At 45.8% G+C, this 19151-nt stretch overlaps 1 protein-coding gene across 1 annotated transcript in view; it reads left to right on the plus strand.

The window, feature by feature from the left end:
* The window catches only part of LOC104514317 (ena/VASP-like protein), a gene marked incomplete at its 3' end in the record, with an annotated part of 58650 nt that extends 40187 nt beyond the window's left edge, over positions 1-18463 (plus strand). The window contains exon 4 of the mRNA XM_010157957.1: positions 18400-18463. Coding sequence (XP_010156259.1) covers positions 18400-18463 — 64 coding nt within the window. The remainder of the gene's footprint in view (positions 1-18399) is intronic.
* Positions 18464-19151: the final 688 nt, after the last annotated feature.

Here is a 19151-nt window from a genome sequence, read left to right on the forward strand (position 1 = left end):
CGGTTCTTATTTAGGCTACCACTTAAATCTGCAAGCTGTTTGCAGGCCTGGGAAGCTCTGCTTGGTCCTGTCAGCTGCTTCTTCAATGTGAATTGTGGTGCCGGCTTCCAGACTTGCAAAGAAATGCTTATACCATTGTCTGGGAATGGCAAGGAAACCTTCCCAATTCTTTCAGTGGCTTGGCAGTATCTGAGAGGAGACACGTGGGGAGGGGGCAGCCCGTAAGGACCTGTAGAGTGGAGCAGCCCAACCATGCTCCTTGCTCAAGCTGCTCGGACGAGAAGCGGCAAGGCTTCCTTGGGGCCAGGGGAAGGATTCATGTAAAATTCTGGGAAAAGCAGCTGGAGACATTACGGTAATTTTCTCCGCTTGGCAGGCTTTTAAGCTTTAATGGATTCCCCGAAGATTCCCCTTACTGTAAAGAAAGGGATGACCAATTATGCTAGATCCCTAGATTTTTAGGGTCAGAAGAGATCATTAAAGCCATCTACTCTGACTTCTGTTTTCAAACCTGTGGTGTTCTTCCCGCAAACCCTTTACCAAGTATGAAATGCCCTGGTTGTGCTAAAAAGGCACGCTTCAGAAAGCCACAATCTTGATTTAATAACTGCATGTGATTGAGATTCTACCATTTCCCCAGTGAAGCTTTCCCGAGTGGCTCGTTACCCTCACTGATAAAATACTGCGTCTGAATGGAACCTTGCCTCTGAGAGCACCGAGCTCGGGCACCTGCCTCATTAATGTTTCCAAACCGGACTGTCCGGCCGTCGCAGCGCTGGGCGGGACGTGGCCAGCCTGCCCTCCGCCTGGGTGGGTGGGCACAGAGCAGGGCTGAAAGGATGCTGGGGAGCTGAAACAACGCTGGTGTGAGAAATGTGGGAAGAAAGGCAGGGCGGCAATAGATTTCAAGAAATAACCTTGAAGAGCCTTTTTGGTGTGAATAAGGCTGGGTTTAATGTAATTTAGGAGGCCGTATCTGCCCTCTCTCCCCGCAAGCTTCTCATAATGTGGTGAAAAGCATCTTTGAAATGGTAAAAATTCAAGAAGAAAAAAAAGCAGAGCAGTAGGTATTTTGACAGAGACCAGGCGGCTAAAAATGCCTGTCATATTAGAGGTGGCAGCTAAGACTTGTTTTCCATGTTTCAAAGTGAATACACCCTTTAAGGCAAACCAGCTATTTTTAACTCTCATTCTGGGAAGTCCTCTTCCCTGTGCTGGGAGGGAAGATACGTGCCTTGTGTCACAGCTGTCTCACAACCACTCACCTCGCCAGCCTCCTTCCAATAAAGCCAGATAATAGGACAGAAAGTTGGTCATCCAAGCTCAATGATTAATAAACCTCCTCCTCATTCCTGGGGATGAACAGGGAGAGGGAAAGCTTGTTTAATTTAGCGGGGGATGTAAGACAGAGCCAAACAGATATTTATTACTCAAGACGAGGAGCGTTTGCACGCCTTGCCCGCCGCAAGGCTTGCTCTGGCACACCCAACAGTGAGTCACCAGCCGTGAGCCAAGATGCGGAGCGGTACTACGTTTTTAAACCCTCCCTGAATCTACGGGTATTTGGACAGAGCTTATGGCTTAGTCTCTCAGGATTAGACTCATCCCAGCTATATTTACAGGACTAAAAGTCTGGCATGGAGTCTCACCCAGGCTCCTCCTGTAATCGGCAGAGAGACACGCCGCCGGGGAGGATTCATCCCTCTTTCAGATTGGCACTGAGAACTGAGGAGGTTTTAGGAGACTCTTGATGTAACCAGGAGTTTGTAAAGCTCAAATATTTTTGAATTGTGCTTGCTAGGCTCTTTACAGGAGTTTGGGGCTTTTTCTTGGGTCTGAGGCTTTCTGCATCATACGAAACATACATCACCATCTCCCATGAAATGCCTGCTCTTACTCTCAGGGAACAGAATGCACTTTCTGAACATTTTCAACTGAATCATAATGAATTTTCAAGTTTAATTAAATTTGAGCCCTCTAAGAAGTACTGAATCAATGCCAGCACTTCCTTTATACCAAATGATCTTAATAGCAGTGTAGCATAGACTTCAGAATTCCCCATCAGTTACATTAATTGAAATCCTTTGTAGAAGACAATTTAGACAGCTATATATTGAAATACAGGTATGTGACTAGTGACTAAGTAATTTTTACCATACTATAGGCTACTGACAGGCAGCAGCTGAAATAACTTGCAAGTGGGGCAGCTGTCATCAGAAATGACTTACTAGCCTTCATCTTTCCTGTGCACCTACTTTGTCCCTAGCAGCACCCTGCAAAGAAAAGAGATGTGAAGTGCAGGCATGGCTTTTAAAAATAGTTTGATTTAGTACCACAAACACTGACACGATTTAATCGTATCCATCCTATTATTAGAGAATGGCATCAGTACAAGATGCTCCAACGCAGATAAATTTCTGGTAGCTGTAATCTTTAGTTGAGTTGACAGGGGTTGTCTGGGCTTAGTCTGTGAGACTCACATCTGCCTGAAATGCTTCTTGCTCTCTATTTCTTGGCAGAAACTTTTCGTCTTGCATCCTATTTAAAATGGTTTGTAACTGGAAATATATATTAGGGTCTAGTTCTGAAAGAGATGCTGTGCCAGGTGGGTCTTCTCACTCCCATGGGCGAGTCCTGGTTCAGGCACCTGAACCTGGGCTGTCCATGTAAGAAATGAAGGTTACCTGCTCTATTCTGTGTGGTGGGCTTACCAGAGTTAGGTTAATGGTTGGATTCAATGATCTTAAAGGTCTTTTCCAACCTAAAAGATTCTATGATTTTATGATTCCTAGGTTGGTCTCACTCCCTTATGCTGGTATTGCAGACACTGAAATTTGGGAGAGGATTCATCAGCTTGGAGTCCTGGGTCAGTATGGGAGCAGCTTCAGAGACAAAACATGGAGATGAGTGGGGTGCATTCTCCCAGCTCTTAAATCTGCTCCATACAGTCTTACTCCAAACAGATTGCTAGGGTATGTGCATGTGGTGTTTGACGACTAACAGCCATCCCACAAGCATTGTGTACTGGTGGGAAACACTTCGGCTGTCCTTGGCATGCCACCCTGGAGTCCTTTGGAAGTGATGATGGAAATGGAGGTTGAGAGCAGAGAAAGGCAATATAAAAACTTAAGCTTGGTTCAGTGTAAGCTGCTTCTACACGTAGAACAAAACATCTGACACTGATCCTCAATATGAGAAACTGGTTTCCATCTTTAGAACTCCAGTGATCTGGGCAGTGGGATGATGATGGCTTTTTTAGTATGGTTTGCCCAGCTAAGGAACTTGAGTTCATTGTTCTCCTTGAGTGTTTTCCAGAGCTCTTTAGAGAACAGACCTTCTCAGAGTGCCAGTGGATAAAGACTCTACTAAAATCACGAAACCAAGCACTCAGTTCTCTTTATAGTGTTATTTCAGCTTTGGCACGGCCTCTGGGTTCTTAGCTGCCTACGGCTGTTAAGTGCCTCCCCAAGCATGGATAATAGATATTAGGAATAAAAAAGGATAGCAACCTTTTCAATTAAGGGAAAAACGTACAGAAAGTAAAATGACCAAGTTGTATCAGTGGGATATGGGCTCGTAAGTGCAGAGCCTCCAGATATAATCAGTCAGTGCTCAAACAGATAATTATAGTCTTCCTGCAAAAGGGTTCACGTAGGAGAGCCACCTGCCTGCCTGCTGCCACTTGCAGGATCAGAGTTGTCCTTTATTTTTACTGCTGTGGACAGGGGAATGACAGTTTTCCAACTCCTGTTTGAAAAAGAAGCATTTTTCTAGCACATCTCCTCTCAGAGGACCGCTGCACCAGGTAAGCGCTGGGCATCCAGAGTGATTTGGCAGCCTTTGTTACAGACTCAGTAGTGATTTATATTTGTAAAAATGCAATTTGCACGACTGACTTCCTGTTGGAAGGATTGCAGGAGCAGTTAGTTGAGGGAGTGTTTGCCTTCTAGCCATCTGTTTTGGTTCATGCTCAGAATAGGGTCAAGGTGGTTTTTTTACACAGGCGTAAGAGGTGGTCAACTGAATCATTACTTAAAATCTTTTTAGGTGCACAACATCTGCAAGCGCTGCTCATTCAGGAGTCATCTGTCCTGCCACAGGCAAGCTGGCCTGTAACCTCTGTGAATGGAAGAGTCAAGTAATAATAGTAAGAAATTATGAGGTTTCGGGGGGGCTTTATGCCCAGAACCACATGCTGTATGGCAGAGTATCACTTCTTAGTGACTTCAGTGTCACATGTACCACTGCTTAGGAAGCCCAATACAGGTGTTATAAAAAGATTTGGTCACAAGGCTTTCGGCCACACCTGAATTTTTCTTCTCTCCAAACTTAGACCAGCACTGATCGTGTTCAGTGAGTCCTAACTTTCTTTTTCCAAAGTGGAAGCAGAGGTGGTGACTCACGTGATGTGCTCTGGGGCATCTGCTTTCTCAGGTTCTTTACTTATTTTTCTTGTGGGCCATGCTACTGTTTCCCACCTGGGATGAGTCACGTCTTGCTGATGTGATTGTGGATCCCAATCTTCATTTCAGAGTCAGAAGGGATGGTGGAGTCCCTGAGGGAACCTGTTCCCAGTCCATATGTCCTCTCCTTGCAGACCATGTAGAGTCATGCTGTGCTGCTTACTCAGTGGCGTGGTGGCACTGGCTCTGCTGCCCCACTTTGTGTTTGAATGAGCTATTTAAAAATAATACATTAATCTTAGGGTTAGGCGGAGGGAGAAGTAAGCATACCCACTCACTCGTTTTCCTGGCTGTGGGGCAGACTTTGTTGGCAGGGTGCTTTCTGTGCAGGTGGTAAGTCTGCAGAAGGATCTGCAGGAATTTGTTAGTCTCTGTTAGATCAGTCTGAGATTTGCTGAGATGCTATTTGGCCTCAAATGATTTTTTTCAGCTTTTTATTGGTCATGAGCATATTTAACCCAAAACACTGAAAGTGTGCAAGACAGCAATAAAGAAAATACAGATAGTCTTGCCCAAATAAGTCATTGAAAGAGTTAGATGCATTCTTATGACAGAATGAGGTTGTACATCTCTGAGTTTACAGACTCCCTCATCAGTTTAGTATATTGGTTTTAATTGCCTATATTTGTATAGTGCTGTTTTCTCCTGAAAGAGCAGACAGTTCCAGTGGTGGTGCAGGGTTAGTCAGCGCTTCAGAGATAAGACCTGATGTTTTACACCAGCCAGATGCTTCTCTTCATTGTGAAATATAGGAGGAAAGCACAGGAGAAGAAAAAGAATTTGGAGTGTCCTCAAAACTGAGAAAGCAGTGCTTTGATCACACCTTTTTGTCTACAAATCTGTGGTCCCTATGATAAAACATGGTCTATGATTTTATCATTTTAGTGTTGATTTTGTTTATTAAAATGTATTGCTGGATTTTCTTAAACTCTCAGAAAGTGATTACATAGGACCATTGGCATTTATGGCTGTGCGACCCTGAACTTACATTCAGGTTTGAATGCAATATTCTTGTTTGCTGATGTGCTTCTAATGGCTTTATGAGTATTTTGTGAGAAACTGCAGCCCCTGGGAAGGGCTCACGTTGGAGAAGTTAATGGAGGACTGTCTCCCATGGGAGGGACCCCACGCTGGAGCCGGGGCTGAGTGTGAGGATCCTCCCCTGAGGAGGAAGGAGCTGCAGAGACAAGGTGTGATGGAATGACCGCAACCCCCATTCTCCATCCCCCTGTGCTGCTGGGCTGGAGGAGGTAGAGAAAGCGTGTGCAAAGCTGAGGTGGGGGAAAGGTGTTTTTCAGATTTGGCTTTATTTCTTATTATCCTACTCTGATTTGATTGATGACAAATTAAATTGACTTTTTCCCCAAGTCAAGTCTGTTTTGCCTTTGGCCTTCGTGGGTGAATGATCTCCCTCCTTGTCCTGGTCTGACCCACAAGCCTTTCCTTACATTTTGTCCTCCCCGTCCCACTGGGGGAAGCGGTGCTTAGTTGTCGTCTGGGCCTAAACAATGTCAGTGTCTCAAATACTAATTAGTTAATACTTATTTTGCTATATCTGATAGTGGAGCATACCTGAGAGGTATCGATATTGTAGACTTAAAATGGAACATAAATAATTCATATCAACAAGCATTAGAAAACATAGGATAAGCAGCTTTGCTATTAGAGTATCTCCATATCACTCGGGCACTCCGAGTGTGCTTTAGGAGGCAGGTACAGGAGCGAGCTACTGCTCAGTGATGCTGACTGCATTGTTTGAGAAGATGGGAGTGGCTCTTCTATATTGCTCAGTGGTTATGAAGCTGTCTCCACCTGGGACTCCACCTGCTCTAGGAAGAGCCCTGTAGTGTTTATTTAGCATATCCGAGAAATCAGATGTTAGATAAAAGACCTGAGTTCAGTGGGTCAAGATATTAATCGATCTAAATTACAGTGTCACTGAGGCTATGGAGATAGATCCCCTTAAAACAGCTCTGAATTTGCCTGAGGAGCAGAGGATGGGGCTGTGTGAAGTCCCCAGCAGGCAGAATAATGCGAAGGCAAGGAGAAGGGCAAGAAGCAGACCAAAGGTCTGGTGGTAAGGCAAAGATGACAGGAAATAAATACTCTGTTTGGACTCCTCATACAAACTGTCCATTAACTTCAACTGGACCGCCTCTGCGAGACCTGCCATACTTAAACACAGGAAAGCGATTAGCAGACAGACTAGAAAGGGGGAAAAGCGTTGGGATCAGAGGAGGTCTGGAATATGAGATCACGAAGAGAACTGAAAGACAGTAGATGGGTATTTTAAGCTGTACGTATTTATTTCTGAATCCAGCACATTCACACTCGTATTTTCAGACAAGCGCTCAACATTCATCGCTGGTGTAACCCCTTTGACTTCAGCAGCTACACCGCCAGTGAACTTGATCCTGCATGTTCTTTGCAGTCATTTTTTCCCCAGTACAAGCTCCCTTTCTGCTTATTCACACCTCTCATCTATTTTAATTACTTGTTTGTAGGTGAACATATGGTGGTCTGATTGGGCAGGAGGCAGAAAATACAATTTCTTTCTGACTTTCGTGGTATTAGGTGAAAGTCCAGACAATGGAGTCTGGCTTCAGACACCCTGAAGCGTTATGATAGGCGAGGAAGAGGGTCTGATTAAATATTTAAGTGGCTGGGCCCACTCTGCTGCTGCAGCGGTGGATAGATTACACCTGGTGAAACCTGGCCTGCAGCGGGGCGGTGGGTAAGTGCTGGGCATGAGGAAGGTGCAGAGAGGAGTGCGCTGAGGAGGCTGCTGCCATACTATGGTCAGCAGGGAATGGATTTGGCACTGCTTCTGCCTCTGCCACTGTGACTGCGTCATCCTGTGCCGAATGTCTTGTAGGTGATGGAAACCTCCCTGCTGCCTTGCACACCCCGTCCTTTTGCATGCTGTGCTCCGGTGGGAGCCATCCTGGGAAGGGGGAAGGGGTGCTTGTGCTAGGGCTTTTTTCCATGGCAGCGTTCTGTGCCGCCATCCAGTCGTGCTGGGAAGTGGCATGCCGTTGTAGCTCATCAAGGGATCGTTTGTCTTTTGCTTGCTTCTAATTCTGGCAGGCAGGCAGTAGAATGCTGAGATAATATTTGGAGGACATGACCCATTAGGTTCAGATGACATGGGCATTTGTCAGGGCTGTTAAATCAGGAGGAGTCATTACAGCGAGAATATGGGACGATGACTTCTGAATCAACGTGTTGGATTGCTTCTGCCTTTACTTGCTAATGAATAGCATCTGTACTCATGGAATAGATACTCCTTTAAAAAACAGGTATCAACAAGGGCAGCATTTTATACCTCCTATAGTTATCTGGATATTTACCTGATTTTTTTCTCCATAATGAGCTGGCTGTGACTGTCAATTCCTGTTAGCTTTTCTGGAAATGAGGATTTGCAGGGTTGTGTAGGCTTGGGACATCAGGCTGTGGAGGATGGATGGTTTTACTATGGACCTTCCTGGTTAGTGGGACTCCTGCTTCCCTTAGAGAGCTTGGTTTTTGGTGTGCATGTGAACGGGATCAGATGCTGTATTTAATTTTTTTTTTGTTTGTTTATCCATTGAATTTGACTTGTGAGTTTATTATCAAAGAGTGCTACCCATTTCTAATGATGTTTTGTCATGTTTTTTTTTCATAAATCCCCAAATATGTCTCCCTGTAGTCGTGTTTTGTAGGAAAGTCATCTGCCTTCCAGCACTCTGTCCAGGTACAGGTGCCTATCCTAGTTATATAATCACAGAATGGTTTGGGTTGGAAGGGACCTTAAAGACCATCTAGTTCCAACCCCCCTGCCATGGGCAGGGACACCTTCCACTAGACCAGGTTGCTCAAAGCCTCATCCAGCCTGGCCTTGAACACTTCCAGGGATGGGGCATCCACAGCTTCTCTGGGCAACCTGTTCCAGTGCCTCACCACCCTCTCCTTGAAGACCTTCTTCCTGATACCTACTCTAAACCTCCCCACTTTCAATTTAAACCCATTACCCCTTGTCCTGGCACTACAGGCCTAGTTGTTTTACAGCAGCAGTGTTGGGGTTTAAATCTTGGTAAAATTGATCTTGTCTGCATCCTAACGATTAACTAGATGCAAACTGTGTGTTTATAATGTGGTGTTTTCTGTGTGTACATGTTGCTTCAATGCACATACGGGGCCCTGCTCTTCTCCACATCGTGGAGAAAGACTGCCAGGAGGGATTTACTGTCTTGCCGGAGAATGAAAAAGGAAGGAGACACTTAAAAACTGAGAGACTTGCCTTGCAAGGTTGTATATGGAGTGGGGCCAAGAACAGACCGTGGTGCTCCAGGTGCCTTGGGTGCTGCACCAGGCTACACTATGTATATATATTTTTCCAATATAACATGTCATAAGTCTTACTATTAAACAAAACTAGAGATGATGTTTGAACAGCTAAGTGTGTAAATATCAGCTGATTGAACTCCTGTACATGCCAGTGGCTGGGGTCTTTTTCTCTGTGACTTCAGAGATTTTCAGAGATTCAATTTGTCCCAGAAAAGGATTGAATTCCTGCTTTGTATTTTCTGTAAGGAATTGTAAGTATGAAGTGGGTATAAACAGGTATATGCATGTACTCATATGCAAATACACACAGTCACACTTAGCTAAAGGATGATAGTCAATTTATACTTCACCGAACAGATGCATGGGGCTTGAGACATCAGCGGGAAAGGGCTTTCTGAGCTCAGCGATGCTCTTACTGCAGAGCACAAGGCCAGCCTTCCCAGTGCTCCCTTCTCTGTTGGGACAGCACCTGGCAAACTGTCACCAGAGCAAAACAATTCAACTCATTAAAATCAAATTCAGGAAAATATCTTTGCAGTATAAGCCATATGTTTAGATGGTACGTATTGATTTACACCCTTGGCTTCTTTGGAGCATCTACTGCCTGGGCTCTGGCGTTAACCAGACCCCCACGCAGTGGCACGGAGATGACAGCTCCTCGGAATTGCTAATGCTCTCGATTTCAACAAGAGTCTGATGGTACTTGGTGTTCTTCCTAAAGCTTCACTAATGACTAGAGGCATGACATAAGCTAAACTTAACCTTTATTGAAGAGTTTCAGACCTGGATGTGTGGGAAAGTAAGCTTGATGCATGTTCTAAAAAACAGTCAAAAAAAGGAGAGAAAAAAAAAAAATAACTGAAGTGCTTGTGGGCTTGTTTGTTTAACACTAATAATTATGGGGTTAATTTAATACCTTTTTTTAGCTAGTGTCACAGTCCTGGATTTTATGGACTTTCTCACTTATGGCACTGATTAGCATCTTGTCCCACCATCTTACCTGTGTGTGTTTATAAAGCCCAGCAACCCTGTAATCGCACCCTTAGAAATTAAAAAACTTTTTCCTAAACAAAAAGAACTATTCCCATAGCTTTCTGTTCACACACCATTTTTCTCAGAGCCGTAGGCAGTTCCCATAACAAAAGCAATTGGTCATCAACTAAGTAGGATGCTTACTTATCATGAAACTGCCTGCGGAAGCAAGGCCGTTTCTCAGAACGCAGCAGAGACCCCGCGAAGGAGGGGGGTGCTGACGGTGGCCACTGCGTGGTAGGTGGCTGCCCTACCCGCCTCTGCTTCATGAGAGCATAATTGAGCGGCCGCTGAATTAGTTCTTTCTTGCTCAGAGCCCAGCACAGCAGACAGAATCCTCCTGGCATACTCCACTTCTGCGTTTCCCTGACCCGCGCGGGGGCTTCCTGCGCTTGCGTGGCTGGCCGTACTCTGTTCCTTGGAAAGCCGGTGCTGCACAGGGTCTGGTCCCGTCCCAACACCTGCACTGGGCTCCGCAGCGCTGGGGCCTGCTCCAGTGAGCTGTGTAGGTGTCACCTTCCGCTTTGCTGCCATCCTGATGGTCTGGTGCTTGAGCACTTCCCTGGGAAGTGTGGGACCAAGGTTCAGCCACTTCCCCTGCCCCGGGGGAACTGTAACTTTCATTTCCCACCTGCCCCGACGGGCTCGTGCTATTCTAGATCAGCCTGCGGTTTTCTCCTTCCTGTTAGAGCTGACCTGCTGAGAGCAACATCATTCCCAGTTCTCAGCAATTCTAGTATTTTACGTTAATCAGGCACCGCATAAAATACGGGCACGTGGATGTCCCACTCCCTGTTGCGTGCCCTATCCACAGGGACGCAGTCCCACCACCCCAGGCTGCGTTCTGGGGGTATGCTGACCCCGACAGCCCCAGAGCTTCCTCATCGTGGAAGGCTTCCTGTTCATGCGGTCACCTGTGTGTGTTTTTAAAATTCTTTAAAGCCGGTTGGGCTGTCTTTTATGTGAGAAGTAACCCAAGCTGTGCTCCTGAGCTGAGGCACTGGCGCGGAGATAAATGCACCTGCGCCTCGTCCTTTACGTATTAAATATGATCCCTGCTGCCAGCGAGCCGTTGCTTACTGCGGGAGCTGCTTTAGCACCCACTCGTCTGTGCATTCAGAATTTAAAAAGTTTTTCTCCTCCAGCTTTGCCAGGACAGCAGCATGAAAAACTGTCAAATGCTATGCTAGTGCCATGACAGATAAACAGTCAGGATCAAACAACTGCCATCATATTTTATGTAAAGTAGCTGAATTTAACAGCTTTACCAGTTGAATCAAAGGCACTCTGGTTTCATGCTGATGTGTTCAGCAGCACTTCTGGTCAATTGAAGATGATTTCTATCCTGCTCCGTGCACATGCGCAGCCACGTAGGTCCCTTGCAATTCCATGTGTTGTTTTTCCTAAAAAAAAAGAAAGAAAAAAAGGGGCTGTGCACAGTGCAGGAGGTGTGAACGACGGATAGGGTAGGACACTCCCACGTTAAATACCAGGCTTGTTTTTCCAGCTCTGTCGCTGTCCTTAAATCTTATCTACATCAGTAACTTTAAGTCGGTTTTTAGTTTTAATGAACAGACTTCATACAGACCCCTATGCTCGCACCCTCATTTCCGTTAAAGGAGGGCCGTTTCATCTCAGATTAAAGTAATCTTACAGGTGAAAGGTAAAAGATAAAGCAGTTGCAATCTTGCAAATGGCGCTTTTAAGAGCTCCAAAGCTGGGAGTTTCTGCAGTTCAACAGAGCTGGAACCTGGATACGCACTGCTCCTTGTCCAGTGAGCACAAGGTAAAGTGAAGTTAGGTGCAACACTGCTGGGAATGGTTTTGAGAGGATGTTGGTCACCAAGGGAAAAGGGAGGGAGCTAGAGAAGTTTTCTGGCACAGAGATGGAAATGCTCATTTCCCTGCACTCTTCTTGCCTTAGGTAAAACCAAAGCTAATTGGGTCTGCATCAGAGTAAGAGTGCCTTAGGTGACCTTGTGCACAGGTTTAACTGTGTCAGTAGCGAATCTCACCTGTAGGTAAATTCATGCAAACAAATTTTACCTGTGCAGACATGGCCTGGGTGTAATTGAGTCACTTAACTTCTGCCTCACAGCATTGGAGAAGCTTAATTAAGGCTGATAAAGTTCTTTGCAGTTCTCAGAGGAAGAGTTTTGTCTGTGGGTAAATGATGTTATAGAAGGTATTTAACGTAGTGTTATAAATGCTGTGAAGGCAGCTGGCCTGTGAATAACAGCCTGAAACTCCATGTTATGTTAATGTTTAATAGGAATGAGGCAAACACTGCCTGAAAGCAGGTCTGGTGGCACTCTACCCAAACCCTCCCTTGGGTGGGTGTGCTCCCTCTCTCTGCCAGGGTGGTTTGCTCTCTGTGATGCAAACAGGCCTGTACGGAGCGGTAGGTGCTCTGTAGCATAGTTCACAGCACAACAAAACCCCAGTGGCGTTAACGTTTTTAAAACTGAGCCGCAAGTGACCCATGGACAAAACTGCCCCGTTCGTCCATCTGTCCGTGCATTGCTTCATCCCCTGCATCCCTGTCGGACAGGCGCTTCCCGCAGCGTGTCTAACGCACGAGCTGTTGCCCATCAAATGAGGCAGGACCTGTGGAGTCCCAACTCCCTGGCATGGAAACTCCATGGCAGCACATGTGAGGGGCCTGTGGCTCTGCCCAGCTGTAGGGATGGGGTGATCCCTCTTCCCAGTCCTTTAACTCGCCATGGGAATTTAGGAGTACTTGACCTGCCGTGTCATCCGTCTCTGGTTGGGCTCCCCAGAAGTAGTGTAGGCACCCTGCTTTATCTACACGCTTTATCTACATGCTTTATCTAGGCCAATTAGGTCGGTGCTTTGTCCAGGATAATTGTCTCTACTAATGAGTTTGACCGCAGTGTCACTAGCACAGCCATGCTGTGCCCGGCTCCTGCACCGGCTCCCTCGGTGGGTGCTGCCTCGTGGTGTGCGGCCCTGCCAGGACATCTCCACCACGTGCAGTCCCCACCAGGATGGACTGAAAGGGCCGAGAGCAGGTTGAGGCCCTCAGGGCAGAGGCAGATGTTCCAAGAGCTGACAGAGACTCCGCAGCAGCAGCGCGATTGCCCAACAGTGGCAAGAAAGCTAAAATTACAGCCAGGCTGCGAACGGGGGGAAGCGATGGTGTAAGGAGACACAGAACTTCCCCCCTTGGCCGGAGCGGGGCTGGAGCCCACTTGATTTCACACGCATGTCGCAAGGCTGCACTGCCCGTGGGGGGTGGGGGGCAGCCGGGAGCAAGGAACCCCCCCAGCTGTGTGGGGATGAAGGGGAGATGTTATGCTGAAGACAGCAAAATGCATGTCCCAGCGTGGGGTTGCAGACTGACCCCAGGAGCTGGCAGCAGCCCGGCTAGGAGTCCCTGCCCAGTGCCCTGACACGGGGAACGGTGGCCCAGGGTCCCCTGAATGGGGACGCTGGGATTAGCATTGATCAAAACCACTTCTGACAACGGATATTTTTTCTGTAGAAAATGCCAATTTATTTAAAAGATGTTTCTGTGGGAAAGAAAACCTTTGCAGGAACTTGTAATCTGGAATGATTTCTTCCGTTCTGGTCAGGATAAGCATGTTTTATATCACATTCCCAGGACATAAATGATGACAGGTCAGACCTGGTGCCTGAACCAGAGCTTTCTGCAATCCAAGTACAGGCTGAAAGCATCAAGCAAGGAGGGAGAGCTGTCTGTCTGTCTCTTGCCTCTTTTCCTCCCATAGTCTGCTGGGTTTTTTCACACAAAATCATCACGTTTTGTTCACATGCAGGACAAAAATTTTCAGTCTCGTGGATTTAAAGCCCAGATATATTTCTTATTCAGCTCTGATTCTGGGCCCTTTCCTTAGCCCACCACATTGATCACACTGGTCCATAAGCGCCATGGAGTCTATAGGGCCTACAGAAACTCCACCTGAGAGCTGCTTCCAGACTCTGTAATGAATAAAAGATCTGTAGGTGGGTTAGATTGGACCTTCTGTATTGAAGAAGCACAAAATCCTGGCTGCTTAGGGAAATGCGCCTGGTTTTTTGAGTGTAGGCAGTCAGTGGTGCTTGCAGTTGTAGCATAAGAGGAAAAGGAAACTCTGCTTGGGGCTGCCGAAGGGGAAGAGCAGTTCCTGCTTGCTTTTGCCTTCCCACCGCAGCTGTGCCAGAGTGGAACATGGAGCTCGGGTTTTCCATCAGTCGCAGCTTTGGTCCTGTGTTGTGGCTGGCCATTGGTCTGGACGTGGACATCTCCGAGCAGTAGCAGGGCGCAGTGGTTCTGGAGCAGCCACCGGCACGCGGAAGCCATCGTACCCACCGCGAAGCAGTGCCCTGTGCCGGGAGTTCCCCATCACCCTCTTCAGGGACAGCTGGGGAAGGGCAGAGCAGGTGCTGGGGTGGCTGAGCGGGAGGAGAAAAAGCAAACATGGAAAACATCCGTGTGCTCCCAAAATCTGCCTTGAGCTGAATCACAAGATGCTTATAAAAAACATAGTTAATTATTACAAAGCAACAAAGCAAGGAAACACGGGTATTCACAGTGTATCTCCTGCGTTAATTAGTTGCTAAAACTGTAGGTTGCAATGGCTGTGAAGCTGCAAACGGGTCAGTAGCAAAACCATCTCTCCTGGTTATTGTGCTGAGAAGCGCTCTTCTTGGTGCGGCTGTTCCCAAAGGCTGTCAGGGTCAGAGGCAGTTCAAGAAGCATGAGGATGCAACCACCAAGAGCACTTACTGTTCACGCCTGCTCAGGTCTGAGAAATATCTAAAAATGTGGAGAAGGGTTAAACCTAGAAACCCACTTGAATTAAAAAATCTCCCAGTCAAATAGGAGTCTGCTCTCTGCGCAGTGTAGAGCACACACTTACGGAACCAGGCGTAAAAACAATCTCTGCCTTTGGTATCCGTACCAGCTTTGGATGAGCATGCTAAAACCAAGCTCGAGGATAACAGAAACAAGAAGCTCCACCATTGCAGAGACTGAAGTTGTTTGCACACTTGACACCCGATGGAGGTGTGCCTGATCTGCCATGAACTCTGGATTGGGAGGGGGGGAAATCTAGCAAAATTTGGGTTTCTGACAATGAACAGACTTTCAGTTGGACTTTTAAGTGTGTTGACCTCCCTCAGACAAAATCTTGGCTGCCGCAACAGGGTGCCTCTGAGCTTTTTCTTTAGGGTTTGCAAATTAAGTTTTCATATTTCTACAGAAAAATGATCAGGCTGAATAAGATCACAAGCAGGATGCCAGAGGGGATTATTTCTTATGGTTGTAACTCATGTGAATCACCGACCAGTGCCAAACAGAACCAGTGTGTTTCCCCACTGGTAGCAAAAAGAGCTGCAACCCCACTGGCAGCAAAAGGTGTGACTGCCCTGAACACCCTGTTATCCCGGGACAACTCCACGTACGACTTTCCTCAAACTCTTTTCCAACCACTTCCAGTCAATACAAGCCTCTGCAGGAACACAAAACAGGTATCCCTGTTCCCATAGGCTGCGACTGACCTCTGCAGCTGGCCTAGGCTTTTCCTCAGATAGCATTGTCTTAGCAACTTGTACTCCCCTTGCTTTACGCAGGAGCGAGGACAAGCTCCCTCTTAGAGCTACATCCTCCTCTTCTGTTCATGCTTGCCTTTTTCTTCACTCCCAGCTTTGTTAGGGTACTTCACTTCTAAAGCACTTAGAGAAGAATATTGTGCTGAACAAGACTAATGCGCAGAAGAGGACGTGAAAAATATCTTAAATTGGGTATGGAGTGAAGACAGTTCACTTCTTTAATGTCTCACTACTGGTCACTAGTAAAATAGAATTGTAGACTCACAGAATGGTTCAGGTTGGAAGGGACCTTAAAGGTCATCTAGTTCCAACCCCCAAGAACAAGTTTGGAGAAGATTTAAATGAATGAAGTTTTGCTGCAGTGTGTTTATTCAACTAAGAAATCTAAACCTGTAGAAAGAGAGGAATTACTCAGAAAACCTTAATTGTTACATGTCTCAAGGTATCGGAGAGAGAATTATGGCATGTTGAGGGCTGTGCAGTCGTGTCTCCTGTGCATCTGAAAAGTTGTCTGGCTTTTTAAGTTAATGTGCAAATAAAAATACGTGCAAATTCGTCACCACTTATGCAAAGAGGTTTTGAACGTTGATTATTTACTGAGTCAGGTCTGAAGTAGCTTCTTTCCTTCTCATCTTTTCTCTTGTTTTTGTCTGCCAGAAGAGGAGGACATTTCTATAGAAACTATGAAAAAAACCTGGCATTTTCAAAACATAATTAGGAGTGTTATGTGCTTTGTTTTAAGGACATTTCACACTATGGCCGAGTCAGAATGAAAAGAGAATGCTGCCAACTGAAACAATCAGCTGGGGCTCTTAATGTAAAAAAGAAAAAAACCAGAGGCTGTTAATGCATGGAGCTCATCTCTGAATAAGGGAGTAAAATTAAGTCATTTTGATGAAGTGAGGGAAAGTTTTTCCAATAGCATTGTCTGACCTGACTTGTGGTCAGCCCTGGGAATATATTAGGTATTTTCTGTATCACAGACAGATTTTTTTAAAGCCAGTGTTCATTCTGCAACCATGTATTGCAACCAAAAACTCTGTATTGAGTTTCAAGTGTGGTCTTAATCCTGCAAGCATACATGAAAATATAAGTAGACGTAATGAATTTACTAGGACTCCTTTGTGCTGAAAATTGAGATGGACTTGTTTGGTGATTCATATGCTTCTTCCTTTACCTGCCTGCTATGCAAGATCAGCTTGAGAAAGCTCCAGGTGATAAAAATCAACATTCCTCATTTCCAGATGTGTTTTATAATGTTGCCTTAAACGGTTTTCTTTAGGCTGCTTTCCCAATTGATTTGGCTGTATTTGTTTGGTTTTAAACCTACACAGCCAGTACGTAACAGTGCCCATAGGAAAAAGGAGTTGGTTTTCTTTGTGTGGCATAGATAACCTGGTCTTTGATTCCTTCTGCATGTCTGGCATTAGTCAAAGTGGTCACACTACCTTATTTTTCCAGGCATTTGGCCCCAGGAGAAGATTCACGCCAAAGTACCAGGTTAAGATGGCATCACTGGAGCCTTCTGTATACTTTGACGTGATTTATTGCCAGGGAAGAATTGTTGTTTCTGCTGCCTCATCCTCTGGCCTTTGTTTGCGCTGGTGCCTGCTTTCAGTGCTCTTCCCAGGCAGAGTGCTCGCCTCTGTTTGGTGCTGAGTCTTTACACAAGGGAATTCTTCTCGTGATGGAATCTCATGCAGTGATGAGCACGGAATTTATTACCCGGTGAGGAAGGTGGGACTGACTTAAGTCTTGAGTGTCTTTCACCCAGCAGTCTGCTAATTGGAGTATCTCCCAGGTCTGTGGGTGTGCACAGGACGTGGGTGTTACCTGCACACACCAGAGACCCGGTCCAAACCGACAATCCCGCTAACTGGAACTGGTCCAGTTCCACAGGTTGGGGATGGGACCTTACCTGCCTTCCTGCTGTGTTCATAAGTTTAAATTCACGCTGTAGCTGCTGCACAGGGTAGCTCTGGCCTTCTTTCACTCCAGTGTTGAAGGTGCACAGTACAAGCATTCACGCAGTAACATGGCATCTCGTATGCCCCTTAAACTCCTTACATATGAGCCTCCTGCTCTGAGCTTCCCAAATACCTTCTGATTTTTATCCTGAGGCTTGCTTCCAAAAAAAATCACCCTCCCCCCCCCATTCATTGTTTCATGTGATCTTTACAAAATGTGGCATTTCTGTCTAAATAGTTTGCCAAAGGCCTGTGACAAACAATATTAGGTTGTCAGTCATGAAACATTAAAGAAGTGAACTGTCTTCATTGCGTGCACGATCCTAAGATATTTTTAAATGTCAGAACTTTTGACTCAGTGCTTGTCACTGGCTCCATTTTTGGGATACCCAAAACTGAAATACATGGGCCCAATTTTCTGAAATTGCTGGGTTCCCTTTCTGCAAATGTTAGTCCTTAAACACATTCCAAGAATGTGCACAATTTCATCAGGATCAGTCAGTACTCTGGAATTTCTGACTGAGATGCATTTCTGCCATCTTTCCTGTTTTCACGCAGTCGTACTTTCTAAATTCGTTTTCAGATGACATTTTGCCTGGCAGAAACACATGAAGAAAATGGAGAGAAATAGCCTTAAAAATCTGTGAGTGACATGTTTGGGTTGATAAGTGTTTAATTCTGATTTGCTCTTGTTGGATAACAGGACATCTTTTGCAACACTGTGGGTCTTTGCTGTCGCCAAGGGATTAGTAAGTAGTCGACAGCCATCATGATGCCAAGTTTCTGGACAAATCTGCTCACACATTTAGCCATCGGATTCTCCCAGTGAGACTAAAAATTTACAGGAGGTGATGATTTGTCTAATAGGAAAAAATAGTTTGGTTTTTTTTAAAAAAAAAGAAGGAAAGAGAGGACAGTAACGCTTGAGGTTTTTCTCTCACAGTAAGATGAAGAAGCAATTAATCTGAGTGGCACTGCTTTTTGAAAAGGTCAGCCATGGTTGCCTTCCTCATAGCATTCTCTCTTTTTTCCGGTAGGTCCAGCTGCCCAGCGCCAGGTCCAGAATGGGCCATCTCCAGATGAGATGGAAGCACAGAGAAGGTAAGTTGATCATTTACAGTAGAGTTTTGGTTTGTACCTTGGATGAATATGCAGGGCTTGCTCACCAATAAGCTCTGTTCTCTTTGCTTGCACCTGTTTTAAGCCGATTCTGAGTTTTCTGTAATTATTGCTAATGGTTCTGTATGGTGACATTTAAAGGGTGAACTGGAGCTCTGGGTAAACTCTTTGCTCAAAGGCAAGTGGTGTTCAGACTTCAAGTCAAAACATGTTTAAAAGCATTTTGTATAGTGTGTGTTTCTCAAGCGCAGAAGAAAGCCTAACCTTATCCTGTTCTGGATCACCTGCTGCCAGTTGGTCAGGGAGCATCTGACGGACCATATATATGTGCTCAGTGGTAGCTTAGGCCCATTTTGCGTGTGGCTACTTCCTATATCATATGCTGTTCCATTTCTGAAAGTTTTGTTCTAAACGATGATAATAAATGAAGTGTAAAGTTGTACTCTTCACCTTTACACCTATGTCAGACCTAGTGCTGTTATCACAGATGGCCTTTTCTCTAGCTGCTAGGAGTGGTCTCCCTGACACCGAAGGGAAGGTGGGCAGGAGTGTCTGTCCTTATACGCCTGACTCTGTAATCCAGTTCTGAAGTCCATCTCATTTCAGCTCTGCTGATTCAGCCCAGAGTCCTGTAGCAGCAGTAGAAATCCCTACAGCAGCAGTATCTTCA

The sequence above is a fragment of the Eurypyga helias genome, unplaced genomic scaffold (assembly GCF_000690775.1).
Source record: "Eurypyga helias isolate BGI_N326 unplaced genomic scaffold, ASM69077v1 scaffold15148, whole genome shotgun sequence".
NCBI classification, from domain to species: domain Eukaryota; kingdom Metazoa; phylum Chordata; class Aves; order Eurypygiformes; family Eurypygidae; genus Eurypyga; species Eurypyga helias.